This window comes from Gekko japonicus, unplaced genomic scaffold (genome assembly GCF_001447785.1).
Source record: "Gekko japonicus isolate JY-2015 unplaced genomic scaffold, Gekko_japonicus_V1.1 scaffold11, whole genome shotgun sequence".
NCBI lineage: Eukaryota > Metazoa > Chordata > Lepidosauria > Squamata > Gekkonidae > Gekko > Gekko japonicus.
In genome coordinates, this window is record NW_015166418.1 from 3,084,328 (window position 1) to 3,106,227 (window position 21,900).

Below are 21,900 nucleotides of genomic sequence, written 5' to 3' on the forward strand. Positions count from 1 at the left end.
AGACGCATTGCTCGTGGCATATGGGACTCCCAATTAAGGCAAAAGGTCCCCAAGGACACACTGGCCTATTGGATCAGACAGTGTATTTCCAAAGTTGACGAGGGGCAACAAATCATGTCCCATGAGGCCAACAGCAAGGTAGCAGCCTTCTCCACACGAGACACTGCAGAAGAGATTTGCTGAGAGACGACCTGAAAGTCTTTTCCCCACATGTGGGAGACTTTATAGGATAGACCAAGCAGCCTCGGCGGAGGCGGCGTTTGCCAGAAGGTTCTTACAGCAGATACTGGAGACGTAAAAATAAATAACTAAATAGTTAGTAATTAAAACAACAACAATGCGGTAAAACCATGAAGTGGAATTAGTCACCCACCCCGGAAGAATAGCTTGGGTACAGCTAACCAGTTCCTGGATGACTTCCCCCCACTGAAGGAGAACGGTACATTGGTACTTACCTGAAGGTTCTTTCTCTTCAGTGGGGGAGAAGTCATCCACATCCCACCCAAACTGGATGCCAGAAATAGACCAGGGTGGCAAAACTATGGACTGCAACAGCACAACATACAACTACCGTGGATGGAAACAAGGATATAAAATGAGAGTAATCCACGGACAGGGCTTGGACATAACTGGAGAGGTCAGCCTAGGCCACTCCAATAGGAGCCACGCAACAAAAGAAATTTGCATAGCCTATCGAGCGAGCAGAGGCGTGACCTAACCAGTTCCTGGATGACTTCTCCCCCACTGAAGAGAAAGAACCTTCAGGTAAGTACCAATGTACCGGTCTGATCTAGGAAAGGGGTTTCAGATATAGTTGCTCATTTCCCCCTCTGCTCTGGCACGTAAGGCCCAAGCTAGATGTTACGTGTAACATGTGATAGCCACAGGGGTTTGAAGCCAACCTGCAGCTGTGAGTTTCCCACAGGAATCCAGTTCTGAAGCCTTGTAGAGCCCCAGTTTGGATCGGGGACTGTGCTGTGGAGGGAGAAGGGGCTTAAGTACCCATGCCACTTTTATCAGCCCCAAATGGCCCAGAAGGCCTTTATTTGGCCCAGCCCTCTCCAAGGCCATTTTGGGTCTGGAAAATGGCGGGGAGGGACTCCCCTCCTCCCGCTGTGGCCCCAGTCCAAATCAAGCCCCTGTAAAGTTTCACCGTTGAATTTCCAGCAAGAACTCACAGCTGCTGTCTGGCTGCTAGTCCCTGTGTCTTATCATGTGTTAACAAATAACATCTAGGTTGGGGCAAAGACATTAGCAATAACCATTACATACAGTATCCAGATTACAGGCATAAGTTCTAATTGGTGTTTAATACTGTATGCTGTACAGTATTCCAGGGTTCATTTGAGAGGTGAACAGTGCAGTCCTGTGTAGAGTTACTCCATGCTAAACCCATTGATTTCAGTGGGCTTAGGCAGCAGTAACTTTTCCATAGATCCAATTACACTGTTGCTCTTGTACTGACAAGGTCAACCTTAACGGAATGTGAAATACATGGAGTAATCGAAAGATGAGGGCTCTTTATGCAGAGGCATAGAATATCCTAGAAAGATCTGTTGTTTATCTGGGTATTAAAGTATCTGATGCATTTACCTACTTGTCTGAAATAAGGCATGCACTTCTTTTCAGGAGGTAGGGTCGCCATACGTCAGGAGTGATTTGACGGCACTTTACACACACACACACACACACACACACACACACACACACACACACACGAGGAAGTGAAGCCAGTTTGGGATATTGATCAGCAGGTCAGAATAGGACTAGGTTCAGAGTCCCACTTAGCCTTGAAATTGGGTAATATAGGCTGGTCAGTCTTTCTTAGCAACCTACCTCACAGGATTGTCGTAAGGATAAAATGGAGGGGGGGGGACCATGTACATTCTTCTTCATGATCTCTGTGCAGCTGCACTAACAGGAAACTCAAGCCTGCGCCGAGTCTGACCAAGGCGACTTCCAGAACCAAGCTAAAAAGAAGAATGGCTCCTAGTGTTGGAGGAAGGCTTCAAACATGGTTGATCAGGTGGTAGGATGGCAGGCTTCTGTTCCAGTTTCATTCACATCAAGTGATTTTGCCTCTAAAGGAAAAGATGTTGAAAAATAATATTGCAGCTCTTTAAAAATACTATGGGATATTAAGCGCCATGGGACTCACCGATTATTCTTTTATGTGCTGTAAAGGCGGGAAGTGTGACAAGTAAATTCATTATTAATGTTTAAATTCAGATCCAGGGTCTATATAGCAGCCAGCTGGAAATGTGTTTCAGCCCTCAAGTTCGTGCCTGTTCAGCTAAAATCTTGCAAGAGGCTGAGATTATATCTGAGCCAGAGGATTATATTTGAGCCTCTATACAAATAAATGTATAGAGGGCTGGTTTTCATTTGTCTGGTATTAGAGCAGTAAGTATAATGATAATGTCTTCCCATATGTGCTGGTTTAATTATTGAAAGTATGGCTTGCCTTCTCTGCAGTTATCAATTTTATGCTTATTTTATTTATGTATTTATTAATTACACTTATATCCCACCCTCCCCGCGAACGGGCTCAGGGCGGCTTACAAACAGGGGCAGCATATGCCAAATATAAAACATTAAAACAGCATAAAACAACCACATTTAACAGTAATAAAGTGCTCAATGATGTTACCAATTTAATCAAATCAAATTACATGCAACACTGGAGGAAAGCAAAAGAAACAAAAATTATAGATGCAATCCTCCCAACATTAAGCGCTTTCCGTTTCCATTGATTTCACTGGGAAAGTTAAGCAAGCACCTTTTACACTGATTTTAAAAGTGCTTAATTTTAGCTAGAGCATGCTTTTTATTAAAGCCATCTTTGGGTCATGTCTGTCCTTGTGACTTGTGAGCAGAGATAAGAGAATCACTGTGGCACCCTGGAACTCATTCAGACCGTAGTGGGGGAGAGTTAAGATGAGCAGAGAGCTTCAGAGGAAAGTGGGAGATGCATTAGGATAGGCTTTAAAGGGCCATTAGACAGATTCATGGAGAAGAGGTCAAGCAACAGCTGCTAGCCATGGTGACTGAATGGAGACTCCATATCCAGAGGCAGCAATCCTCTGCATACCCATGCTAGGAGTCAGCATTAATAAAATTAATAATAATAATAATAATAATAATATACTTTATTGTCATTGTACATAGTACAACGAAATTAAAGATGCAATCATTTCAGTGAACCATACTCATATACACTCACACAACCATTCACAACCATCCCATAACTCCCCTTAAGGTTCACATTGCAATTTAAACCACCAATGTCACCCAAATTCCAATTTCATACAGCATTTAAAGCAATAATAGCTCTCGAATAAAAACTGCTTTTTAATCTGTTTGTCCTTGTTTTAATTGTCCTATATCTTCTACCCGAAGGCAGCAGTTCAAACAGGGAGTGTTCAGGGTGTGACAAATCCTGCAAAATGTTCTTTGCTTTTTTCAAACATCGAGAACTATACAATTCCTCCAGGAGCAGGAGAGGGCAGCCAATAATCTTCTGGGCTGTGATGATAACTCTCTGGAGTGCTTTCCTATCCACAGCCGTACAACTGGCTAACCAGGCACAGACGCAGTATGTTAAAATGCTCTCTATTGAGCAACGATAGAAGGAGAAGGCAATAGCCTCTGTGCCCTGTTGTTGGACCTCCATAGCAACTGGTTGGCCATGGTGTGAGACAGGATGCTGGACTAGATGAACCACTGGTCTGATCCAGGGAGGCTTTTCTTGTGCTCTCATGAGGAAGGACAGAGGGCAGGAGAGTCACTGTCTGTTTCTTCACTTAGTGATCAGTAGGGTCTGCCTGATTAAATAATAAATCCCAATTAATAGGCTTAGAACAGACATAACATGCAACTGTTGTTTATTATACTAATTGTGGTTAGTCTCATCTTCCGAACACATGCCACTTTGCTCCCTTTGATTAGTCAAGATACAAAACTGTGTCTTGAAGTTGGTTTGAGCTGAATCCTGGCTTCAGAAACCAGCCATACTTGAATTAAACGAGGCTTGGTAAATGTTACACTCTTAGATCTGTGTGTAGGTTTCCAGTTGATATCTGGAAGATCTCATCCAGATCTAAGGAAATAGCTAGTCCTAGAGTATATCAGACTCTGCAATGAAAACTGTCATCTGGTCTTCCTTGTCAGTGTTGCTTTTCCAAATTAATAAGCAGCAAGAGAAAGGGAAAGTTTGCCTTCCTTGTATCCCAACGATAACTTGCTTGCTTCTGTTTTCTAGCTAAATGGGGAGTGCTTATGAGCTGTTTCATTGACAAGTTATTTGCGATATATGTCCTTAGGACGAGACCCCTGGCACCCCTAAGAAGAAGGAAACGAAGAGAAAATTTAAACTAGAACCTCACGAAGACCAAGTTTTCCTGGATGGAAATGAGGTACCATATTTGGGTGATCTCCATTGTTGAAATATTGATATTTTGTGGCTTGATGTAATGTTTAGCGTAAGGTAGAGAAATTGATTAGTCCAACTCTGTTTTTAATTGACTTTCCAGTAGTGTCATTAGGGATATGTTGCTGCACAGCCAAAGAAGGCGTATCTAAATTAACTAAATTAAAAACTCATAAAGGAAATCTTACTGCAAAATCATGACGTGTAGAAATGGTAGTTATTATTTCCTGGCACAACTTAATGGTAGGTGGGACAGGTGGTAGTATCCCAGCAAGGATATAGTCATTAGAATGGCTCTGCCCTCGGATCCTGAAAATTTCCGCCAAAGCAAAGGTCTGGATACAGCGATATGTGGATGCAACAGTCACAGATCTTTTCTGCGTTTCCCTCCCCACAGCAGTCCTGGGTAGAGATGTAAAATTTCTGGAACTTTTGAAGTCTCAAGGAAAGGACAGGGTTCCTTTTTTTTTTTGTCTGGAAAAAAGGGAAAATTTGGGGGGGGGGGGGAATGAAACATATGCAGTGCTAACTGTCCTGTCATACCCAGACTAATTTTACCGCTTTAACAATACTAAATGCATTATTTATAACTTTCAGTAATAAAATGTGCTCAATTAGATGCTGTCTTCTTCCATTTGTGGCTGCTGATTAGAGAGCTTAGTTCTCAATGAAACTTTCAGAGTTTTCCTTGGAGTCTTTGGTGCAGTTTCTGCCCCACTTCCTTCAGTCCAGCAAGGTAGGGCAATAAGCTACTTGTTACCCAGTCTGTGGGTATATGCTCAGGTGGGGTAGCCGTGTTGTTCTGAAGCAGCAGAACAAAGTTCGAGTCCAGTGGCGCCTTTTAAGACCAACAGAGTTTTATTCAAGGTGTACTTCTTCAGAAGTATGTGGGTTATCTGTGTCAGAGTGGTTTGAGAGAGAGGGGAAAAGGTCACCCACAAGGGAAAAGTCAGGTCAAAAGGACAACAGCTGAGATGCATTCAGAGCCCTGCATGCTCCCCTCGTGAAGATTAGGTCTCCTTTTAAGTACAGAAATGCATTTCAGATTTAAGAGCTGTATATATCTAGGGCATGCCCACCTTGTCTTTGAAAGCATTTAACTCATTCTAAAGGAGGGGCCGTGGCGGCTCAGAGGTTAAGTCGCTGAGTTGCAGACTGGAAGGTCAGTAGCTCGGCAGTTCGAGACCCGAGTGCCACATGACGGAATGAGCTCCTGCCTCTGGCCCCAGCTCCTGCCAACCTAGCAGTTCGAAAGCAAGAAATTGCAAGTAGATAAATAGGTACCGCTTCAGTGGGAAGGTAACAGCGTTCTGTGCACCTTGGCATTTAGTCATCCTGGCCACATGATCACAGAGGAGTCTTCGGGCAGCGCTGGCTCTTCAGCTTGGAGACAGAGATGAAGACCGCCCCCTAAAATCAGATTCAGTTGGCTTTTGAACAAGGGAAACCTTTACCTAAAGGAGGAAATGTTTCAGAGGAGTCTTTTTTTTTCAGTACTCCCCAAAACTTCCAATTTCCCCCCCAGCTTTTTTCCACCTTTCCACGTCTTTAAACCTGGAGAAATTTTGGGTCGCAGCAACTTTGTGGACTAATCGCCACATGGGAGGCTGCAGTGCGGAAGGGAAGGGGGGTGAAATCGCCCTCTCCTGTCTGATGAGCTGTGCTGAAGGCAGAGGCAGAGGGGACGATTTCGAGTCAAGGAGAAAATGTTTATCCTTCCCCCAGTATGATTAAAGCCAAGCAGACCTGGATGGCTCAGCTGGTGTTGTCCTCTATCAAAGACAGAAATTGAAGAGGAAATACAGGAATGAGGGCCAGGTGAGTTCTTGCGGTTCCCAGAAGCGGTGTGGTGATGGAAAGAAAAGTGCCTGGCAGCCCTGATTTCCACCACTGTCAGTAAAGGCGAAAGAAGCGAAGGAGAGAGGCAGCTGGGGAAAGCTGGGTTAGCATTCCTGTCTCCTGGCCCAATCAGTCTGGGCACGAAAGTGTAATTTGGAGGAGGTTTGCGTTGGCCTCCCGCTGTATACAGCAGCCCACAGTGAGAGAACCTGGGAACTAGGTATATTCTGATGCTCTTGTGTTCCCTTCACAAAACTGGGGAGCCTCTAAAATTGTTGCTAGTGCGCGTCAGAATGGTTTTTCAGAAGGCAATGGAACTGGCCTAGAAAAGATGGAAATAATTTTGTCACGTACACCATGATCTTCTGTTAAAAAGATCTAATATGCAAAATAAATGAATGCTGTGTGTACCTTTCCAGGATGAATAGGCAGGGCACTATTGCATGCCAAAGAGCCATATCAAGGACATTTCCCACTGAGCAGTAATTTTAAAATCCTTGTACCCTTTTTGAATGACTTGTTAACAAGAGCAGCAGAGTCGTGCGTGTGTATAGCTCAGCTCTTGCTATTCATGAACCATAAGCTGTTGGCTATTCTTGTTGGTCATGTGACTATATTGTCTCTGTTCTAACACGTGTGAGATTTACTAGACAGCTAGGAGGTTTATTATGTTGTGATCCTCTGGTGTTTGTTGAATTGCTCTGCGCTGAATGAAGGGCTCAGTCCAGCTAGAATGATACTCATTAAACAAACAGTTAAAGTTCTGCTACAGGATCTGTGTGTGTTATTCAGAGTACTGTAGCATTATGTAGTTGAGCATTCCCTTGGGATGAGCAGATCTCGGGGTTTTTTCGTCAATTGCAGTAAAGCGGTGTACTGTTGTTTGCAGCTGTAGAAACTTTGGGTGACTCTTCTGTCCTTGTACAGAATGGACGCTCTTTGTCTGGAATTCGTTTCAGCAAAGATGTTTTCCTTTGTCTATGTGCATTTCAGTTCCCTTCCTAGTCAGCTGTTTTTGCTGATGTTTTTCTCCCTGTCCATCTTGGTCTGTACATCCCTTGCATCAGTTATCTTTGAGGAACACTGTGACTACCTTGTTCTAATTTTTAAGCTAGAAGTTGCGGTCCTGTCTCTAACCCCTTCGGGGCTGTAGATGTTGTTTTCTAACTTTATACAAGAGTGGTTCAGTAGCAGAGGTGCATGCCTTGGGTTTCTGTGGTCCCAGATTCAGTCCTCAGCTTCACTTGGGGTAGCAGATCTGGAAAAGGCCTTGGAGAGCTTCTGTTGCTTGGGAGTATGACTCTGTAAGAAGGCAGCAAGCTACATGTGTTCAAGTTCTAAGACTGGCAGGAAGGAAGAATGCATACCATCCCTTCATTTCAGACGGGCTGTTCCCTCATCCGCATCCTTGTTCATTCCGAGGTGAAATTTCTAACATTTTTAAAGTGGCTCGCTCTATTCAGTTTTTCATTCACTGTGTTGCTCTTGCAGCCGTCCCCTTCTGCTTGCCCCCTAACCAGCCAGCAGCTCATGGGGTGGGTGGCAAGGTACAGCCCAGCACTCACTACTGTGCCGCTGAAGGGAGAGAGGGGAAGGGGCTGTGGCTCAGGGGTCGAGCCTCTGCTTTGCGTACATAAGGTCCCAGGTTCAATCCCCGGCACCTCCAGTTAAAAAGGGCCAGGTAGTGCCTGAGATCCCGGAGAGCCACTGCTAGTCTGAATATACAATATTGACCGTGATGGACCAGAATAAAGCGGCTTCATGAGAGACAGTCGAGCTGCCGTGGCCACTGCTGCAGCACTGTGCAAGCGCACTGCTACCGAGTGGCTCATGGAACCCGGCGCCGGCAGGTGCCACTACCTGTGCTCATGCCAGGTTCCCCAGCCACTCAGTAGCCGTGTACTTGCAGCTTTTTTGCAGCTGTTCAGTGTTCCCTCTCAGCTGTGTGGGTGAGTAGCCACTCTTTAACACAGGAAGCCTCGCTCAGCAGCCATCTGGAGCCGCACGCAGGGTCTTGCACTGCCCATGGCCCATTTTAGGATTACAGCAGTTCTGTTCTGCTCAGGATGTGAACTACTTCGCTCAGTATGGGGGGGGGGGATCAGAGGGAACATTGGCTGTGGTACTATCGCCAAGTCCTGTTTTCCCACCAGAAAGGGCGCCACTTTCCCTTCCCCATTCAGCCGTTCATTGTTATGGGTACTGGGATATTCCCTGTGACCCACCCGGCAAGCCCATAGCACCATGTATTTGGAGGTATAGTGCCTCTGAACATAGAGAGTCTTCTTAACCAGCATGGCTAGTACCCAGTCGTGCCCATAAGCTCCATGACTTTATCTAATCTTTTTAAAGCCGTCTACGCTGGTAGTAATTGCCACGTTTTATGGCAGTGAACTCCATAACGTAATTATGTATTGTGTGTTTAAGTACTTTCTTTTATATGTCCTGAATGTGTTGCCAGTCAGTTTCATGAGGTACTCTGAGAGCGTGAGACAATCTACTTTCTTTGCCGTGCAGGGTTTTAAAACCTTCAATCACGTCCCTGTGTTGGGTCAGACGTTACATTATGAGCAAGATCTGTAGTCTGATCTTCAGTCAAATCTTCTGACACCTGAATTAAGCAGGGGGGAAAAGTTTGAATCAGGGCGGCAGTACTGGGAGAGGGGGGAAACCCATTGTTTCTATGGTAGCAGCAACAAGGAAATGGGAATCATTAGCCGTAGTAGGAAAAAGAAATTGGTGGTGGAAAGTGCCATCAAGTCATAGCCGACTTAGAATCATAGAGTTGGAAGGGACCTCCAAGGTCATCTAGTCCAACCTCCTGCACAATGCAGGAAATTCACAAATACCAAAAACAGTTTGGTGTAGTGGTTAAGTGCACGGACTTTAATCTGGGAGAACCAGGTTTGATTCCCCACTCCTCCACTTGCAGCTGCTGGATGACCTTGGGCAAGCCATAGTTCTGTCAGAGCCTTTCTCTCAAGGACAGTTCTTGAAAGAGCTCTTTCAGCCCTGCCTACCTCTCAGGGTGTCTGTTGTGGGGAGGGGGAGGGAATGGAGTTTGTAAGCCACTCTGAGACTCCTTCGGGTAGTGAAGGGTGGGGTATAAATCCCATCTCTTCTCCCCCCCACACACACACACACCCCACTGACCCCTGTTCCATGCCCAGAAGATGACTAAAAACCTCCAGGATCTCCAGCGAAACTGGCCTGGAGAAAAATTGCTTCCTGACTTATGGCAACCCCTCAAGGTAAGAGACAGTCAGAGGTGGTTTGCCATTGCCCGCCTCGACTCTGTCTGCCACCCAAGTTCCAGCCAGGACCAACCCTGCTCAGCTTCTGAGATCTGACGAGATGGGGCTCACCTGGGCCATTCAGGTCAGGGCAAAATGGTGGAAAGTGCTGTCAAGTTGCAGCCAATTTACGGTGACCCCCGTAGGGTGTTCAAGGCAAGAGATATTCAGAGGTGGTTTGCCATTGCCCGCCTCTGTATAGTCTCCCGTCTGAGCACTGACCCTGCTTAGCTTCTGAGGTCTGACAAGATAAAGCTTCCCTGGGCCACTCATGTCAGGGTGAAAAAAAGAAATTACTAAATGAAAATCCCCAAAGGCTGTAATACTTCCTTGTAGGTAATATTTCCTTGTAGGGAAGGTGCAGCAGTTGGTTTTCGCAGTTCGTAATGTACCCCAGTGTGTTTTTCACTTCCACAACACCCACCATTGACATTTTCATTGAGCTAGCCCCCTTTCCTGGAAAATCACAACCAACTCAGATCATTAAATAGGTGGGATTTTCTTTTAACCTCCGTATGTGTTGTTTTATATGTACTTTATGAATCTCGTTTGCCTTTTTGTTGCCCACTCGTCCAGCTTGGTCAGCCTGCTTAGGGGTTTTGCTCCATCTTGTTTATCAGGGTTAGATGGCGCTGGAGTAGCTTCTGTGCGGGCTTGCATCGATAAAAAGCGGTTTTAAGGGGAAACAATCTCTCAGCAGCTTTTCTCAGAAGTCTTTAGTTTTCGGAACCCGGTCTAATTTTCACCCGATCATTCCCTTTTCCAGGTATATGTGTGGATCTATGACCCCGTTCATTTCAAAACATTTGCCATGGGACTTATACTTGGTAAGTAACCGTGAGTAATGAGTGTCACAGGTAGTCATACCAAACAACCCGCCTGCCTGTTAGCACATCTGTGGCTTTCCCAGGGGCAAAGTCTTCTTAGTGTTTACTAGTTGGCTCTGGTTGTGGCGCACCACCTGCTTCAGGATCCCAGGTCTAGTGGGACGGGAGGGGGAGCCGTTCTGCAAATAAGGCAGAAACGCTCATTCTCAGCTCGATGCTGGCACTGAACAAGTATTTTGTAGATCTTTTTTTCCCCACTGTAGTGACATCCAGGCTAAACACTCTGAGGCCGCCTTTGAAAAGCTATTGAAAATCCAGAAGCTATTGTTAGTACATGATGTAGTGGTGTGAACATTGGGGAGGGGGTGGGGGTTGCTGATTGGGAACATATGGCACTGGTCTTTTAATCTGATGCTGTTGTTTTTGGGATGCTTCAACTATGGCAAGCTTTTATAGTTCTGTTTTATCACATTAGGATGTTGACGTGTGTGTCATGCTAGTTGCCTTGCTTGCTGTGTAGCAGAAAAGCAGGCTCAAAAATGTTCTAAATTTATTCCAGAGCAGCACATTTCATTGCAGTGGATAACTTGCCTGCTTAAATTCTCTGTCATTTCAAAATGATCAGCACTTTCCTAAAGGATCGTTCTTGCAAGACTGCCGCACTTTGACAGGCACAACAGAAACACCAGAGTAGAAACAGTTTATTTGGCAAATATCGTTTCAGAGAGAGAGAGAGAGAGAGAGAGAGATGAGTCCTTCCTGATTCTGTTATTTCTTTATTACGTGCTAAAGAGTAGTGTATAGAATATTTCGATATAGGCATGCAGTACTGTTGAGACCACATTGCCTAATTCGGGGAATGTTTAATACAAGAAACAGCACAATCTGCAGAAATTCAAAGTCATATTTCTGCAGTCTTGGGAGTCCTAATTCTAGTGTCATGACTCTTCGCCGCAATGAAACACAAGCAGCCACACTTTAGTTACCTGTCCAGGAGCGCAGTTCCCCAGGGAGGTCTTGGAACAGCTTCTCTGACTGTAAGACAGTTGGGGCCATGCGGGACAAGGAGCCAGTGGAGTTGATGGAAGGTGGCATATGTTTATGATGAGTGTCACACTGTAGGTGTAAAATGTGGGAAATGGTTTCTGGTGTTTCCAGATAATCCTGGGATTATGACTACATAAACTGTTGTGCATCTCCAGAGACTAGTAATTTCCAACCATATGAGCTTTGCCAGCTTGGTAGTTTAGTTCCAATTAGGTCAGAGTTGTAGCCACTGGCATTGCAGGGACTTGAGAAGGAGTTCCTCCCTGCTGTCCACTGGAAGGCCTTGTCTAGTCCAAAAGGGTAGCAGACAGGAGTTCTTCCGTGAAAAGCCCCGGCTTTTAATGCGGGGTCGTGCAGGAGAATGCTGCAGTGCATTATATTCACAGCCTGAAAATAACAGCCTTCATCTTTATAATGCAAGCATGAAGGCTGAAAACATGGAGGTTCCCCCCCACACAAACTGAAAGCCAGTAGCTTCCCGATTCAACCCGCGCCCATTGGGCCATTGCTTCCATGCAGAAGACCCATGTTTCTGAACGTATTTATTCAGGTGACTAATGCAGAAGCAGGTTTTTAAACCTCTCGTCCTTTAACAAAATTGCCCGTGTTTCTCACGCGTTGTCTGTCTCTCTCTAACAGTGATTGCTGTTATAGCTGCAACTCTCTTCCCACTCTGGCCTGCGGAGATGCGAGTAGGTGTTTATTATCTCAGTGTTGGCGCAGGCTGTTTTGTGGCTAGCATTCTCCTACTGGCTGTTGGTAAGTACATTGGGATTTCTCTCTTGCCCCCCCCCTCTCCTGCCCCCCCCTTTCCACATCTCTACAGTTCTCCTTGAAGCTCCCCACCACTTACATGATGTGAATATTTCCCAGATGGCCACTGTATGGCACCATTGTGCCGTTTGAAATATAGGTGCCTACAGTTGGGCATTCGTCACAACAGATTTGCAGCTGTGAGCTGACATCCCTGCTGTCTCCCACGAGCCGTTTCTGTCTCTTAGGGCAGCATAAGTATACCAGTCCCTGGGGCAAAGTCCTCGTAGCCTTTTTTCTGACTGCTCTTGCAGGAACAACTTGTTTTCAGGGCTGTACTGCATGTCCCCTCCCCCGCAGGTTGACGAGTGCAGTGGGAAGTGCTCTATGAGATCAGCTAACCCTAACCCTGTAACTGACATTTGGGTATGCCCAGTCTCCAAGAAGGGCATTGCTGTAGGACTTGGGGGTATTGCCTCTACAGGTGCTCCGTTCGTTGGAGTAGTCCTTAAAAGATTAAGAAGATAAGAAGAGCCCTGCTGGATCAGACCAGTGTTCCATGTAGTCCAGCATCCTGCCTCACACAGTGGCCAACCAGTTCCTCTGGATGGCGAACAACAGGGCATAGAGGCCCAGACCTTTCCTTGATGCTGCCGCCTGGCTCTGGGATTCAGAGGATTAGTCCCTATCAGTGTTCTCTCTAAGGTGTGGAGTCCTGTGAGCAAGAATTCTACTTTGTGAGCTACTGGCCTTAAAGTTGCGAGCGAGCGATTTGGCTGCTGCATAAATTAGTTTGCTCTGGAGCCCTCCTTCCTGAGCTAAGGCAAAAATGTGTGAGCCGGAGGCTAAAAAACTGTGAGCCAGCTCACAATAACTCAGCTTACAGGGAACACTGGCCCTATGAATGTAGATGTTCCCCTCAGTTGCCATGGCTAGTAGCCATTGACAGACTTATCTTCCATGAATCTATCTAATCCCCTTTTAAAGCTGTTTATTCCTGGGCCATCACTACATCCTTTGCCAGCGTTTTCCACATTTTAATCACTCTCTATGTAAAGTAGTGTTTCCTTTTGCCCATCCTGAACCTACTGCCCATCAGCTTCATTGGATGCACTTGAGTTCTAGTATTTTGGAAGAGGGAGAAAAATTTCTCTTTGTCAGCTCTCTCCACCCCATGCATAATTTTAAATACCTCTGCCATGTCCCCCCTTGGTCATCTCTTTCCTTCTCATCTTAGCAGCCTCTTCCATCTCATCTCTACTAGGAAGCAAGTCTCACTGAATTTGATGGGACTTACTTCTGAGTAAACACGCATAGGATCAAGCGGCACACACTTTTTGGAAGACGTTGAAAGGAACCCTTCATAGCTTTGATCCTATGCTCCTTTAGCCATACCCTAGAACTCAGCAGGACTTCCTTCTGAGGAACAGACCTGACCTGTTAATGCGCCTATAAAAATAAACTAGTTAGTTCAGTATAACCCCATCTCCCGACCAAACTCTTATCTCCTTGTCTTAGGGATGCTGCTCTCCTATATATGAGGGGTTTCAATTCTATGACAGAAATTTTAAATTCTGTTTTTGGTATCTCGTTTCTGTGTGGGTTGTAGCACTTCCATTTCCTCTCCTTCCAGAGGTCTTGAGGGATAGTGCCAATCGCTGTTCATGTCTTTGAAACGGGGCAGTCGATTTATTTATTTATTTATTTATTTGGATTTCTATCCCGCCCTTCCCACAAGCAAGGCTCTTGATTAGTGTACCTGGGTCACTCTTCAATTGTTTACCCTGATTTTACTCCAGGACCTAATTTTAGAGAGTAGCAGCCAGCTGAACACCTTCTCAGCAAATGGTGAGACAGTTTGAGAACATGAAGAGCGTAATAACAACTGGGTGACTGAATGTATATTTTGAAACCTTTGTTCTAAATATAGCTTATAGATCAGAAGAACAGTAGCTCTAAAAGAACTGGAGGTGGGGAACTTTCAGGTACCTCATGCCAGCCTCAGAGTTGTGCTGGATCACCTGGTTTTTCTCACCCAGAATTTTCATTTTCTTTTATAGTTTTGTATAATTGTCCTTGGCTCCTAAAACTGTGCCTCTGTGGTTCGTAAGCATCATTTAAAAAATGCGGACATCTTCCTTTCTTTTTTTTTTGCAGCCCGCTGTATCCTGTTCCTTATCATCTGGCTGATGACGGGCGGAAGGCATCACTTCTGGTTCTTGCCGAATCTGACAGCGGACGTCGGCTTCATTGACTCTTTCAGGCCCCTGTACACACATGAATACAAAGGACCAAAGGCCGACTCAAAGAAAGAAGAGAAGTCCGAGTCCAAAAAGCAGCCAAAGTCTGACAGCGACGAGAAATCGGATACGGAGAAAAAGGAAGACGAGGATGGTAAAGCAGATCCGCTAGCAAGCTTTGGGTCGGAAGGCCCCGGGGGAGAGCGACATTCAGACACAGACAGTGACAGGCGGGAGGACGACCGATCCCAGCACAGTAGCGGTAATGGGAATGATTTTGAAATGATCACAAAAGAGGAACTGGACCAGCAGACGGACGAAGGGGATTGTGAAGAAGACGATGATGATGAGGAGGAGGAGGAGGAGGAGGAAGGAGAAACTGGGCCTTTACACGGACAATCATAATTTAACTGTAGCATGGACTGAATATTGTGCAAGCAGTCGGGTTTTCTATGTTGGCTGGTACACCATCTGATAGCATTCTTTCCTCTCTTTTATTTGCTGACGTACGCAGCTTAGCCAAACAGTTTTAGACTCTAGTTCTTTGTTTGTTTTACAGATGAAAGAGAACCCCTTAACCTGGCATAGTTTTAAGTAACATACATTTATAAAAGCTATAAGTTTCCAATTTGTCAATGAGTAGATGTTCTAATCTCTCTAGGTGAGGCATCAAACGTATGAAGGAACATAATAATAGTTGGGAAGATGGCGTTAATGCTTTCTGGAACGAAAGACTCCCCCCCCCCCCAGAGCAGTAATTTAAGAGGGTAGTTGTTGAATGACCAAATTTCATATTATTTCTGGCAGGTCAATTGATTGATACATTCAGCAAAGCACTTTTCATCTCATTCTAGTGATATTAACCTTCATAAAACTGGTAAGACTTTTCTTAGAACTATTTTTTTGGTTTTTTGTCTTTTCTGAAGACATAACAAGTTAGCAGTGACTTGGCTGTAGGGTTTGAAGCTTCCTTTAAAAAAAAAAACAACCGTGTGTGACCAACTTAGGAAACCCAGACTGTTCTGTCCGTCTGGTTCAGAGCAAAGAGCCCCATCTGCAGCAGGGGAAAGAAAGAGAACAGCATTGTTTTGGAGGTTTACGACTGTCGTCTTGACCCGCCCCATCGTAATCCAAGAAGTGTATTCTGTACATAACATTACAAATAAAGCAAACCCCTTATTTTACCCATTACTTATTATTCGGAGGTTTTATCCACTTTCTAATTTGTATAACGAAAAGCCATTTCAGGACATGCGTGTGTGAGTGTCTTAGAGATATGCAAGTCATGAGGACCTGATAGAATCAGTGCGATGGGCAGCTGCGTCTGCCGTGGCTTTAGCTCTGTGCCAACAACATTCCACGTATTCAAATCCCAAGTAAACTGATTCTGATTGTACAAAAGCAAGACCGCATAGCTCAGCGTATGCCTTAATGTTAACCTTTTGGTTTATTTTTTCTTTCTTTCTGTCTTCAGAAAGTGGAGTACTGTATTTGACAAAGTAGACACTGCCACAAGAGAGTATTCACCTCTATGGAAGGATAGGCTTAACAAAACAAAGCAAAAAGATTCTTTTTTAAAAAAAGAAAAAGACAAGAAGGAAGCAGCGGTAGCTCTCATCCAAAATATGGCCAAGACCAACAACTTCTCGAAATCTGGTCGATTGTTTGCTTTTCTCTCTTGCGTGTCCCTTCTTTGACCGACTCGGGAGACCATTGTGTGTGTTTAGTTCTATAAACATTTTTTAAAAGTTTAAAGACTTTATATCATTCCTCTGAATCATTAAAATTTCAGCCTGAAACTGAAATGACGAATACCAGTTCAGTTCTTTCTTAGCAAAGCGACTGTGAGGAAAATAATGCTGGTTATTTGCTTGCGTTTTCAATAGTTGACTTTAACCGATCTCTCCTCTCTCCCCCCTCCCCCCCCCCCCCCCCCCCCGCTTTTTCCCATCACCAGTGTTTTGACTGAAGATGTTAATTTTTTTTTTCTGGTTGTGCAACTATTTACATTTTATGTGTGCATTGATAAAAACCATTCACAAATGCGGTCTGATCTGCTTATTCCTCTTGTTCAGCAGTCAGGAAAAGAAACGGTGGGGGCAGCTTTCATTTTTCTCTATCCCTTTGGTGGCAGTTTTCAGGCCTCTGCCTCGGGTCCCCAGTGCTTGTGCCCGTGGGAACCACACCCGCCCACCCAATACCTTTCCTGGGGCTCACCGAGCGTTTTTAGAAAGTGGGTGGGGCTGCTGCCCAGCAGGGCATCTGACAGCCATTGGAGAGCCGATTGGCTGTGCAGATTTAAATAATGTTTCGGTGGCAACACTAACCCCATAGTGTTGGTTTTATCCTCTCTACCACTCCTGATAGCCAGTTTGGTGTAGTGGTTAAGTGCGTGGACTCTAGTCTGGGAGAAGCGGGTTTGATTACCCACTTCTCATCTTGCAGCTGCCGGATGACCTTGGGCAAGCCATAGTTCTGTCAGAGCTGTTCTCTCAAGGACAGTTCTGGAAAGAGCTCTCTCAGCCCTGCCTTCCTCACAGGGTGCCTGTTGTGGGGAGGGGAAGGGAAAGGAGTTTGTAAGCCGCTCTGAGACTCCAAGTGAAGAGTGGGGTATAAATCCAATCTCCTCTTATTATTGTTATTGTTCCCAGTGTGTTTTTTTAGAAATTACTCCTCTAATCTTCTGTGCTTAGGCTTTCTCCATGAGTGTGCATGTGTGTGGCTCTGCCTTCTGTGGCAGCCAATTTGTGCGCACACACCCCTGTGTTAGAATTCCAAAAGTACTCACAGGATCAGAAAGTTGGGGACCCTGCGCTACCTGTCCTGAGTTCTGCTGCTTGACTTAGCAATGCTTAGTGATTTCGCTTTGAACAACTCCCATCGTCGCCATCTCCTGCCTTATTTTGATGTGTGTGCTTCACGTTTCAGTACAATTGGCTTAGATTTTTGCCCTCAAGTCGCAGCCGACCTATGGTGAGCCTAGGGTTTTCAGAAGCGGTTTGCCATTGCCTGCCTCTGGGTCATCACGTGGTGTTCCTTGGTGGTCTCCCGTCCAAATGCTAACCAGGACCAGCCCTGCCTAGCTTTCGAGATCTGACGGAATCAGGCTAGCCTGTGCCCTCCAAGTCAGGGCTTCGATACCTTCCCTTTATTCAGCCAGGCAGCGGTTGCCAACAGTTCATGGTGTGTTCTTACAGAAGGTGATTTCTGTTGCTGTTCTGTTCCCCTTTCCGATGGTATAAAAGAAACAGAAGTGTAGAATTGTTCTAAAAATGGTGTCTAAGATGTCACCACCAGCATATTGCCTGTATCGTATAGGAAGCAAGAAGGGTGGGTAGCTTAGCTGAGCTGTAAAACCTGTTTTAGGTTCTGTGGTTCAGCCAGCCCCTTGAAAGCTTTACTGTAAGCCAGCTGGCAAAGGATGCATGACCTTTGACTTACCCCACTCCTAAAACTCAGGCAGTTCCTTAAAGGTTAGTCCGGGCTAAAGCAATCTGTTGTTCCATAGATGTAACACATATAGGAGTAAAGCTTTACTCCTAAAACAGTTCTCCTTTATGTCACACCAGCCATGGATGGTGTAAGGACATCAGGATGGGACATGACTAGAGATGTAAAATTTCCGGAAATTTTGAAGCTCGGGGAAAAAAAGTTCCCCCCCCCCCCAATTTTTTTCTGGAAAAAAACGGAAATTTTCGGAAAAATTGAAAAAATGCTACATTAGCATTTTTTGTCTTTTCTAGATTGAAAGTCATTCTGTTACTTTAGGAACATAAAATATGACTATGGACATTTTTACTTGGCATGAAATTATCACAACTAGCATATTAAAAATATAGTGTATTCAAACAATTATTACAAACAGAATTACACCCACATGCAGAAACAAAACTGAAACCTTTTTATTTTCTTCTGACAATAGCACCTCCTAAAGGAAGAAATGCATCTTGTTCTTGCATTGGAGAGTTCAGTTTGTAACCTAGGACTTGCTTGTCCTCAGTGCACAGAAATTAGATCAATCTGATACCATATATATATATATATTAGAAATGATTTGGAAAATATTTGAACACCTTGTCCTAAAATATTTTATTCATCATGTTAAAATAAAACGTTCCATAATCAATTTCTTTTACAATTTTTCCAATTTTTCGGGAAAAAACAAAAAAGGCTTCAGGAAAAAAACGTTTTTCCCCAGAATTTTTCCGGGTTTTTTCCGGGCCTTCATATCTTTAGACATGACTGCACTTTCTGCAGCTCCTAGCAGAGCAAACACTACTGCAGTGAAAACTATTAAGAGGGGCTGTGGCTCAGTGGAAGAGCCTCTGCTTTGCATACAGAAGATCCCAGGCTCATCCCCTGGCATCTCCTGGCAGTGGGTGATGTGAAAGACCTCCACCTGAGACCCTGGAGAACTGCTGCCAGTCTGAGTGGACAATACTGACCTTGATGGACCAATGGTCTGATTCAGTATAAGGCAGCTTCACTGCTCACTCTTGACTAAAATGCTCCCTAGACCACTTTGCCAGTTTGGCGTAGTGGTTAAGAGCAGCGGACTCTAATCTGGAGAACTCGGTTTGATTCCCCACTTCTCCACATGCAGCCAGCTGGGTTCTCTGCTGTTCTCTCAAGAGCAGTTCTCGAAAGAGCTCTCTCAGCCCCACTTACCTCACAGGGTGTCTTGTGGGGAGAGGAAGGGAAAGAGATTGTAAGCCACTCTGAGGGAAGGGTGGGGTATAAATCCAACTCCTCTTGCCAATGTGTGCTTAAGAATAGTAAATGTCACCATGGATTCAACAATAACCTGCGTCTTGTGTTGACGTTCCATCAAAACTGATTGGTGGCAGCAGTGAGGGACCAACCCTTGGTCTGGACTGAGTCCAACATATTTTGTAACAGGCAGCCAGCTCAGTTCCTTCTAGCATGGCTAAAAGCGCAACTCGGTAGAGCACAAAATGTGGCTGCCATTTGTGTGAACACTTGTTTGACCAGGCCCTTGGGAAAGCTTCATTCTGAGCTTTTACCGTACCAGTCAAGGCACTTTGTAAGACTGAACAAAGGTTTCATGTGTGGTAACCTAATCATTTAAGTCTGAGGGAAGCTCCTTAGGCTGGAGGAAGACACCATACTTCACTGAGCCGAGTGGGTAGGATACAAACCAGTATCTCCAAAACAAGAGAATGGTCCGTGTATATATATATATATGGGCACGGCGGCATTGGACATGCCTGAATATTAAAGAGAAGGGAGGAAATTTCTGTGTATGTATGTTCATTAGAGCTGCTAGTTTAGGGTACATGCTAGCAGTGGGACATGTTATATGTTTGTGCTGACAGGTTATGTTTCGGCTATGATTTGGGACCTCTAAAAAGAAGTGAACGACTAGATGTTTAATCCAGATGGGTAGCCATGTTATTCTTGCATGTTATAGAGAGCCAGTTTGGTGTAGTGGTTAAGTGTGCAGACTCTAATCTGGGAGAACCGGGTTCGTTTCCCCACTCCTCCACTCGCACCTGCTGATGTGACCTTGGGTCAGTCACAAGCTCTGGCACAGCTGTCCTTGAAAAAGGGCAGTTTCTGTCAGAGTTCTCTCAGCCCCACCCACCTCACAGGGTGTCTGTTGTGGGGAGGGGAAGGGAAAGGAGTTTGTAAGCCGCTCTGAGACACCTTTGGGTAGTGAAGGGCGGGGTATAAATCCAATATCATCTTCTTCTTTCTAGCAGTAGAAAAGGGCAAGAGTCCAATAGTATCTTAAAAACTAACAAAATTTGTGGCAGGGTATGAGTATCTGGAGGAATGAGCAGTGACTCATGAAAGCTCGTACCCTGCCATAGATGTTTAATGTGTGTCTTCGGTTTGAATGCCATCTGGGGAACAGCAGTTGTGAAAGTCTTGTTTTTGAGTCTAGCATACAATAGCCAACAGTAAATTGCAAAGAAAAAACATCGTTTGTTCAAGGTTACCCAAACTATTAACAAGTCTCAGACAAATGTGTGTGTCTCATTCTGAGATTGCTAACCATGATTTAATCTGCTGAATTAATCAGGAGGACCTTTTTAAGCTAGCCAGTAGGCTTTTAATCAATTAAATGATTAAATTAATTTAATTTGGGAGGAAGTCACATCAAACCATATTCTGCTCTGATCGGATTGAGCTGCCCATCACAAATGTAGCTTCAACTAAGCCAGTGGTTGAGTGCTTCACTGAAACGCGGTCTTCACTAAAACGTCTAATTTGCTTCTTTGATGTGCTGTATGAAGCCTGGAGATAGCTGTGCTGATGCAGAAGGCAGATACCTGTTTTCTCTGGTTTATGTACAGTTTGGGACCGACTGCCGCTGCTATCTGCGAAGAGGTGAAGCCCTCACTGCAGGAGGGAGCGATTCTGCTCTCCCTTGGAATTACTACAGTAGGTTGCTCTGAGCAGAACTCTGATGACAGGGAATGTTCCGTGAACTTGATTCTTTGGACATAAGATAATTCTGTTATTGGACATCCTAAAAATGGTTTGCAAAGCCTCTCACTCCAAGGTGCCCACACCTTTCTTTGTTCCAAAATATTGCCACTTTCACACGAGCATTTATTTATTTATTAAATTTCTACCCCGCTCTCCCAGCCAGAGACGGCTCAGGGCGGCTAACATAAAATAGTATAAGAATTACAATAATATAGATTAAAATTAGGCAACGTCAGTTAATACAAGTAAACGGTGCTAAAACCATAAAACATAATAAAGTGCTAGTATGAATTATTTTGCAGCGGTGTTGCTACCTAGTTCTCACATCGCGCAGTCAGTTCCTTGGTCTTCTTAGATCATCTTATGCGGAAAGCTCAGGCTGCCGTTAGAAGTCCCAGGGAAACAGGGCTCTCCAACCATGGGCTGTCAGTTGTTAGCAGGGCTTTTTTTGTAGAAAAAGCCCAGCAGGAACTCATTAGCATAATAGACCACACCCAACAGCAGAAACTCATTAGCATATTAGGCCACACCCATAACAATACAGCTCATTAGCATATTAGGTTACACCCCACACCCCATGTTACCAGAAGTGTGGTCATCCAGCCACACCCACCTTTTGCCTCTTATTCTTTTTACCTTGTTGTCAAAACCCAGGGCTTTTTTGTAGCAGGAACTCCTTTGCATGTTAGGCCACACACCCCTAATGTAGCCAATCCTGATGAGTTCCTGCTGTTGGGTGTGGCCTATTATGCTAATGAGTTCCTGCTGGGTGTGGCCAACTCGGGAGCCAGCCGGAACTCCGTTCCTGTGCGTTCCTGCCCAAAAATAGCCCTGGTTGTTAGTAGTGGCAGCGCCTCCAAAAGCCTGGCAGAAGAGCTCCGTTTTACAGGCCCTGTGGAACTGCAAATGGTCCCACAGAGCCCTGGTCTCCTCTGCGAGCTCATTCCACCAGAGTGGAGCCGCCACCGAGAAAGCCCTGGCCCTGGTTGTCGACAGCCTGGCCTCCCTGAGACTCG

General features: G+C 45.0%; 1 protein-coding gene across 1 annotated transcript in view; it reads left to right on the forward strand.

Annotated features, from left to right (window-relative positions):
• Positions 1–15,413, forward strand: part of SEC62 (SEC62 homolog, preprotein translocation factor) — a 30,530-nt gene extending 15,117 nt beyond the window's left edge. Inside the window, exons 5-8 of the mRNA XM_015411586.1 lie at positions 4,323–4,415; positions 10,328–10,388; positions 12,075–12,194; positions 14,346–15,413. Of these exons, the coding sequence (XP_015267072.1) occupies positions 4,323–4,415; positions 10,328–10,388; positions 12,075–12,194; positions 14,346–14,833 (762 nt within the window). The 3' untranslated portion in view covers positions 14,834–15,413. The remainder of the gene's footprint in view (positions 1–4,322; positions 4,416–10,327; positions 10,389–12,074; positions 12,195–14,345) is intronic.
• Positions 15,414–21,900: the final 6,487 nt, after the last annotated feature.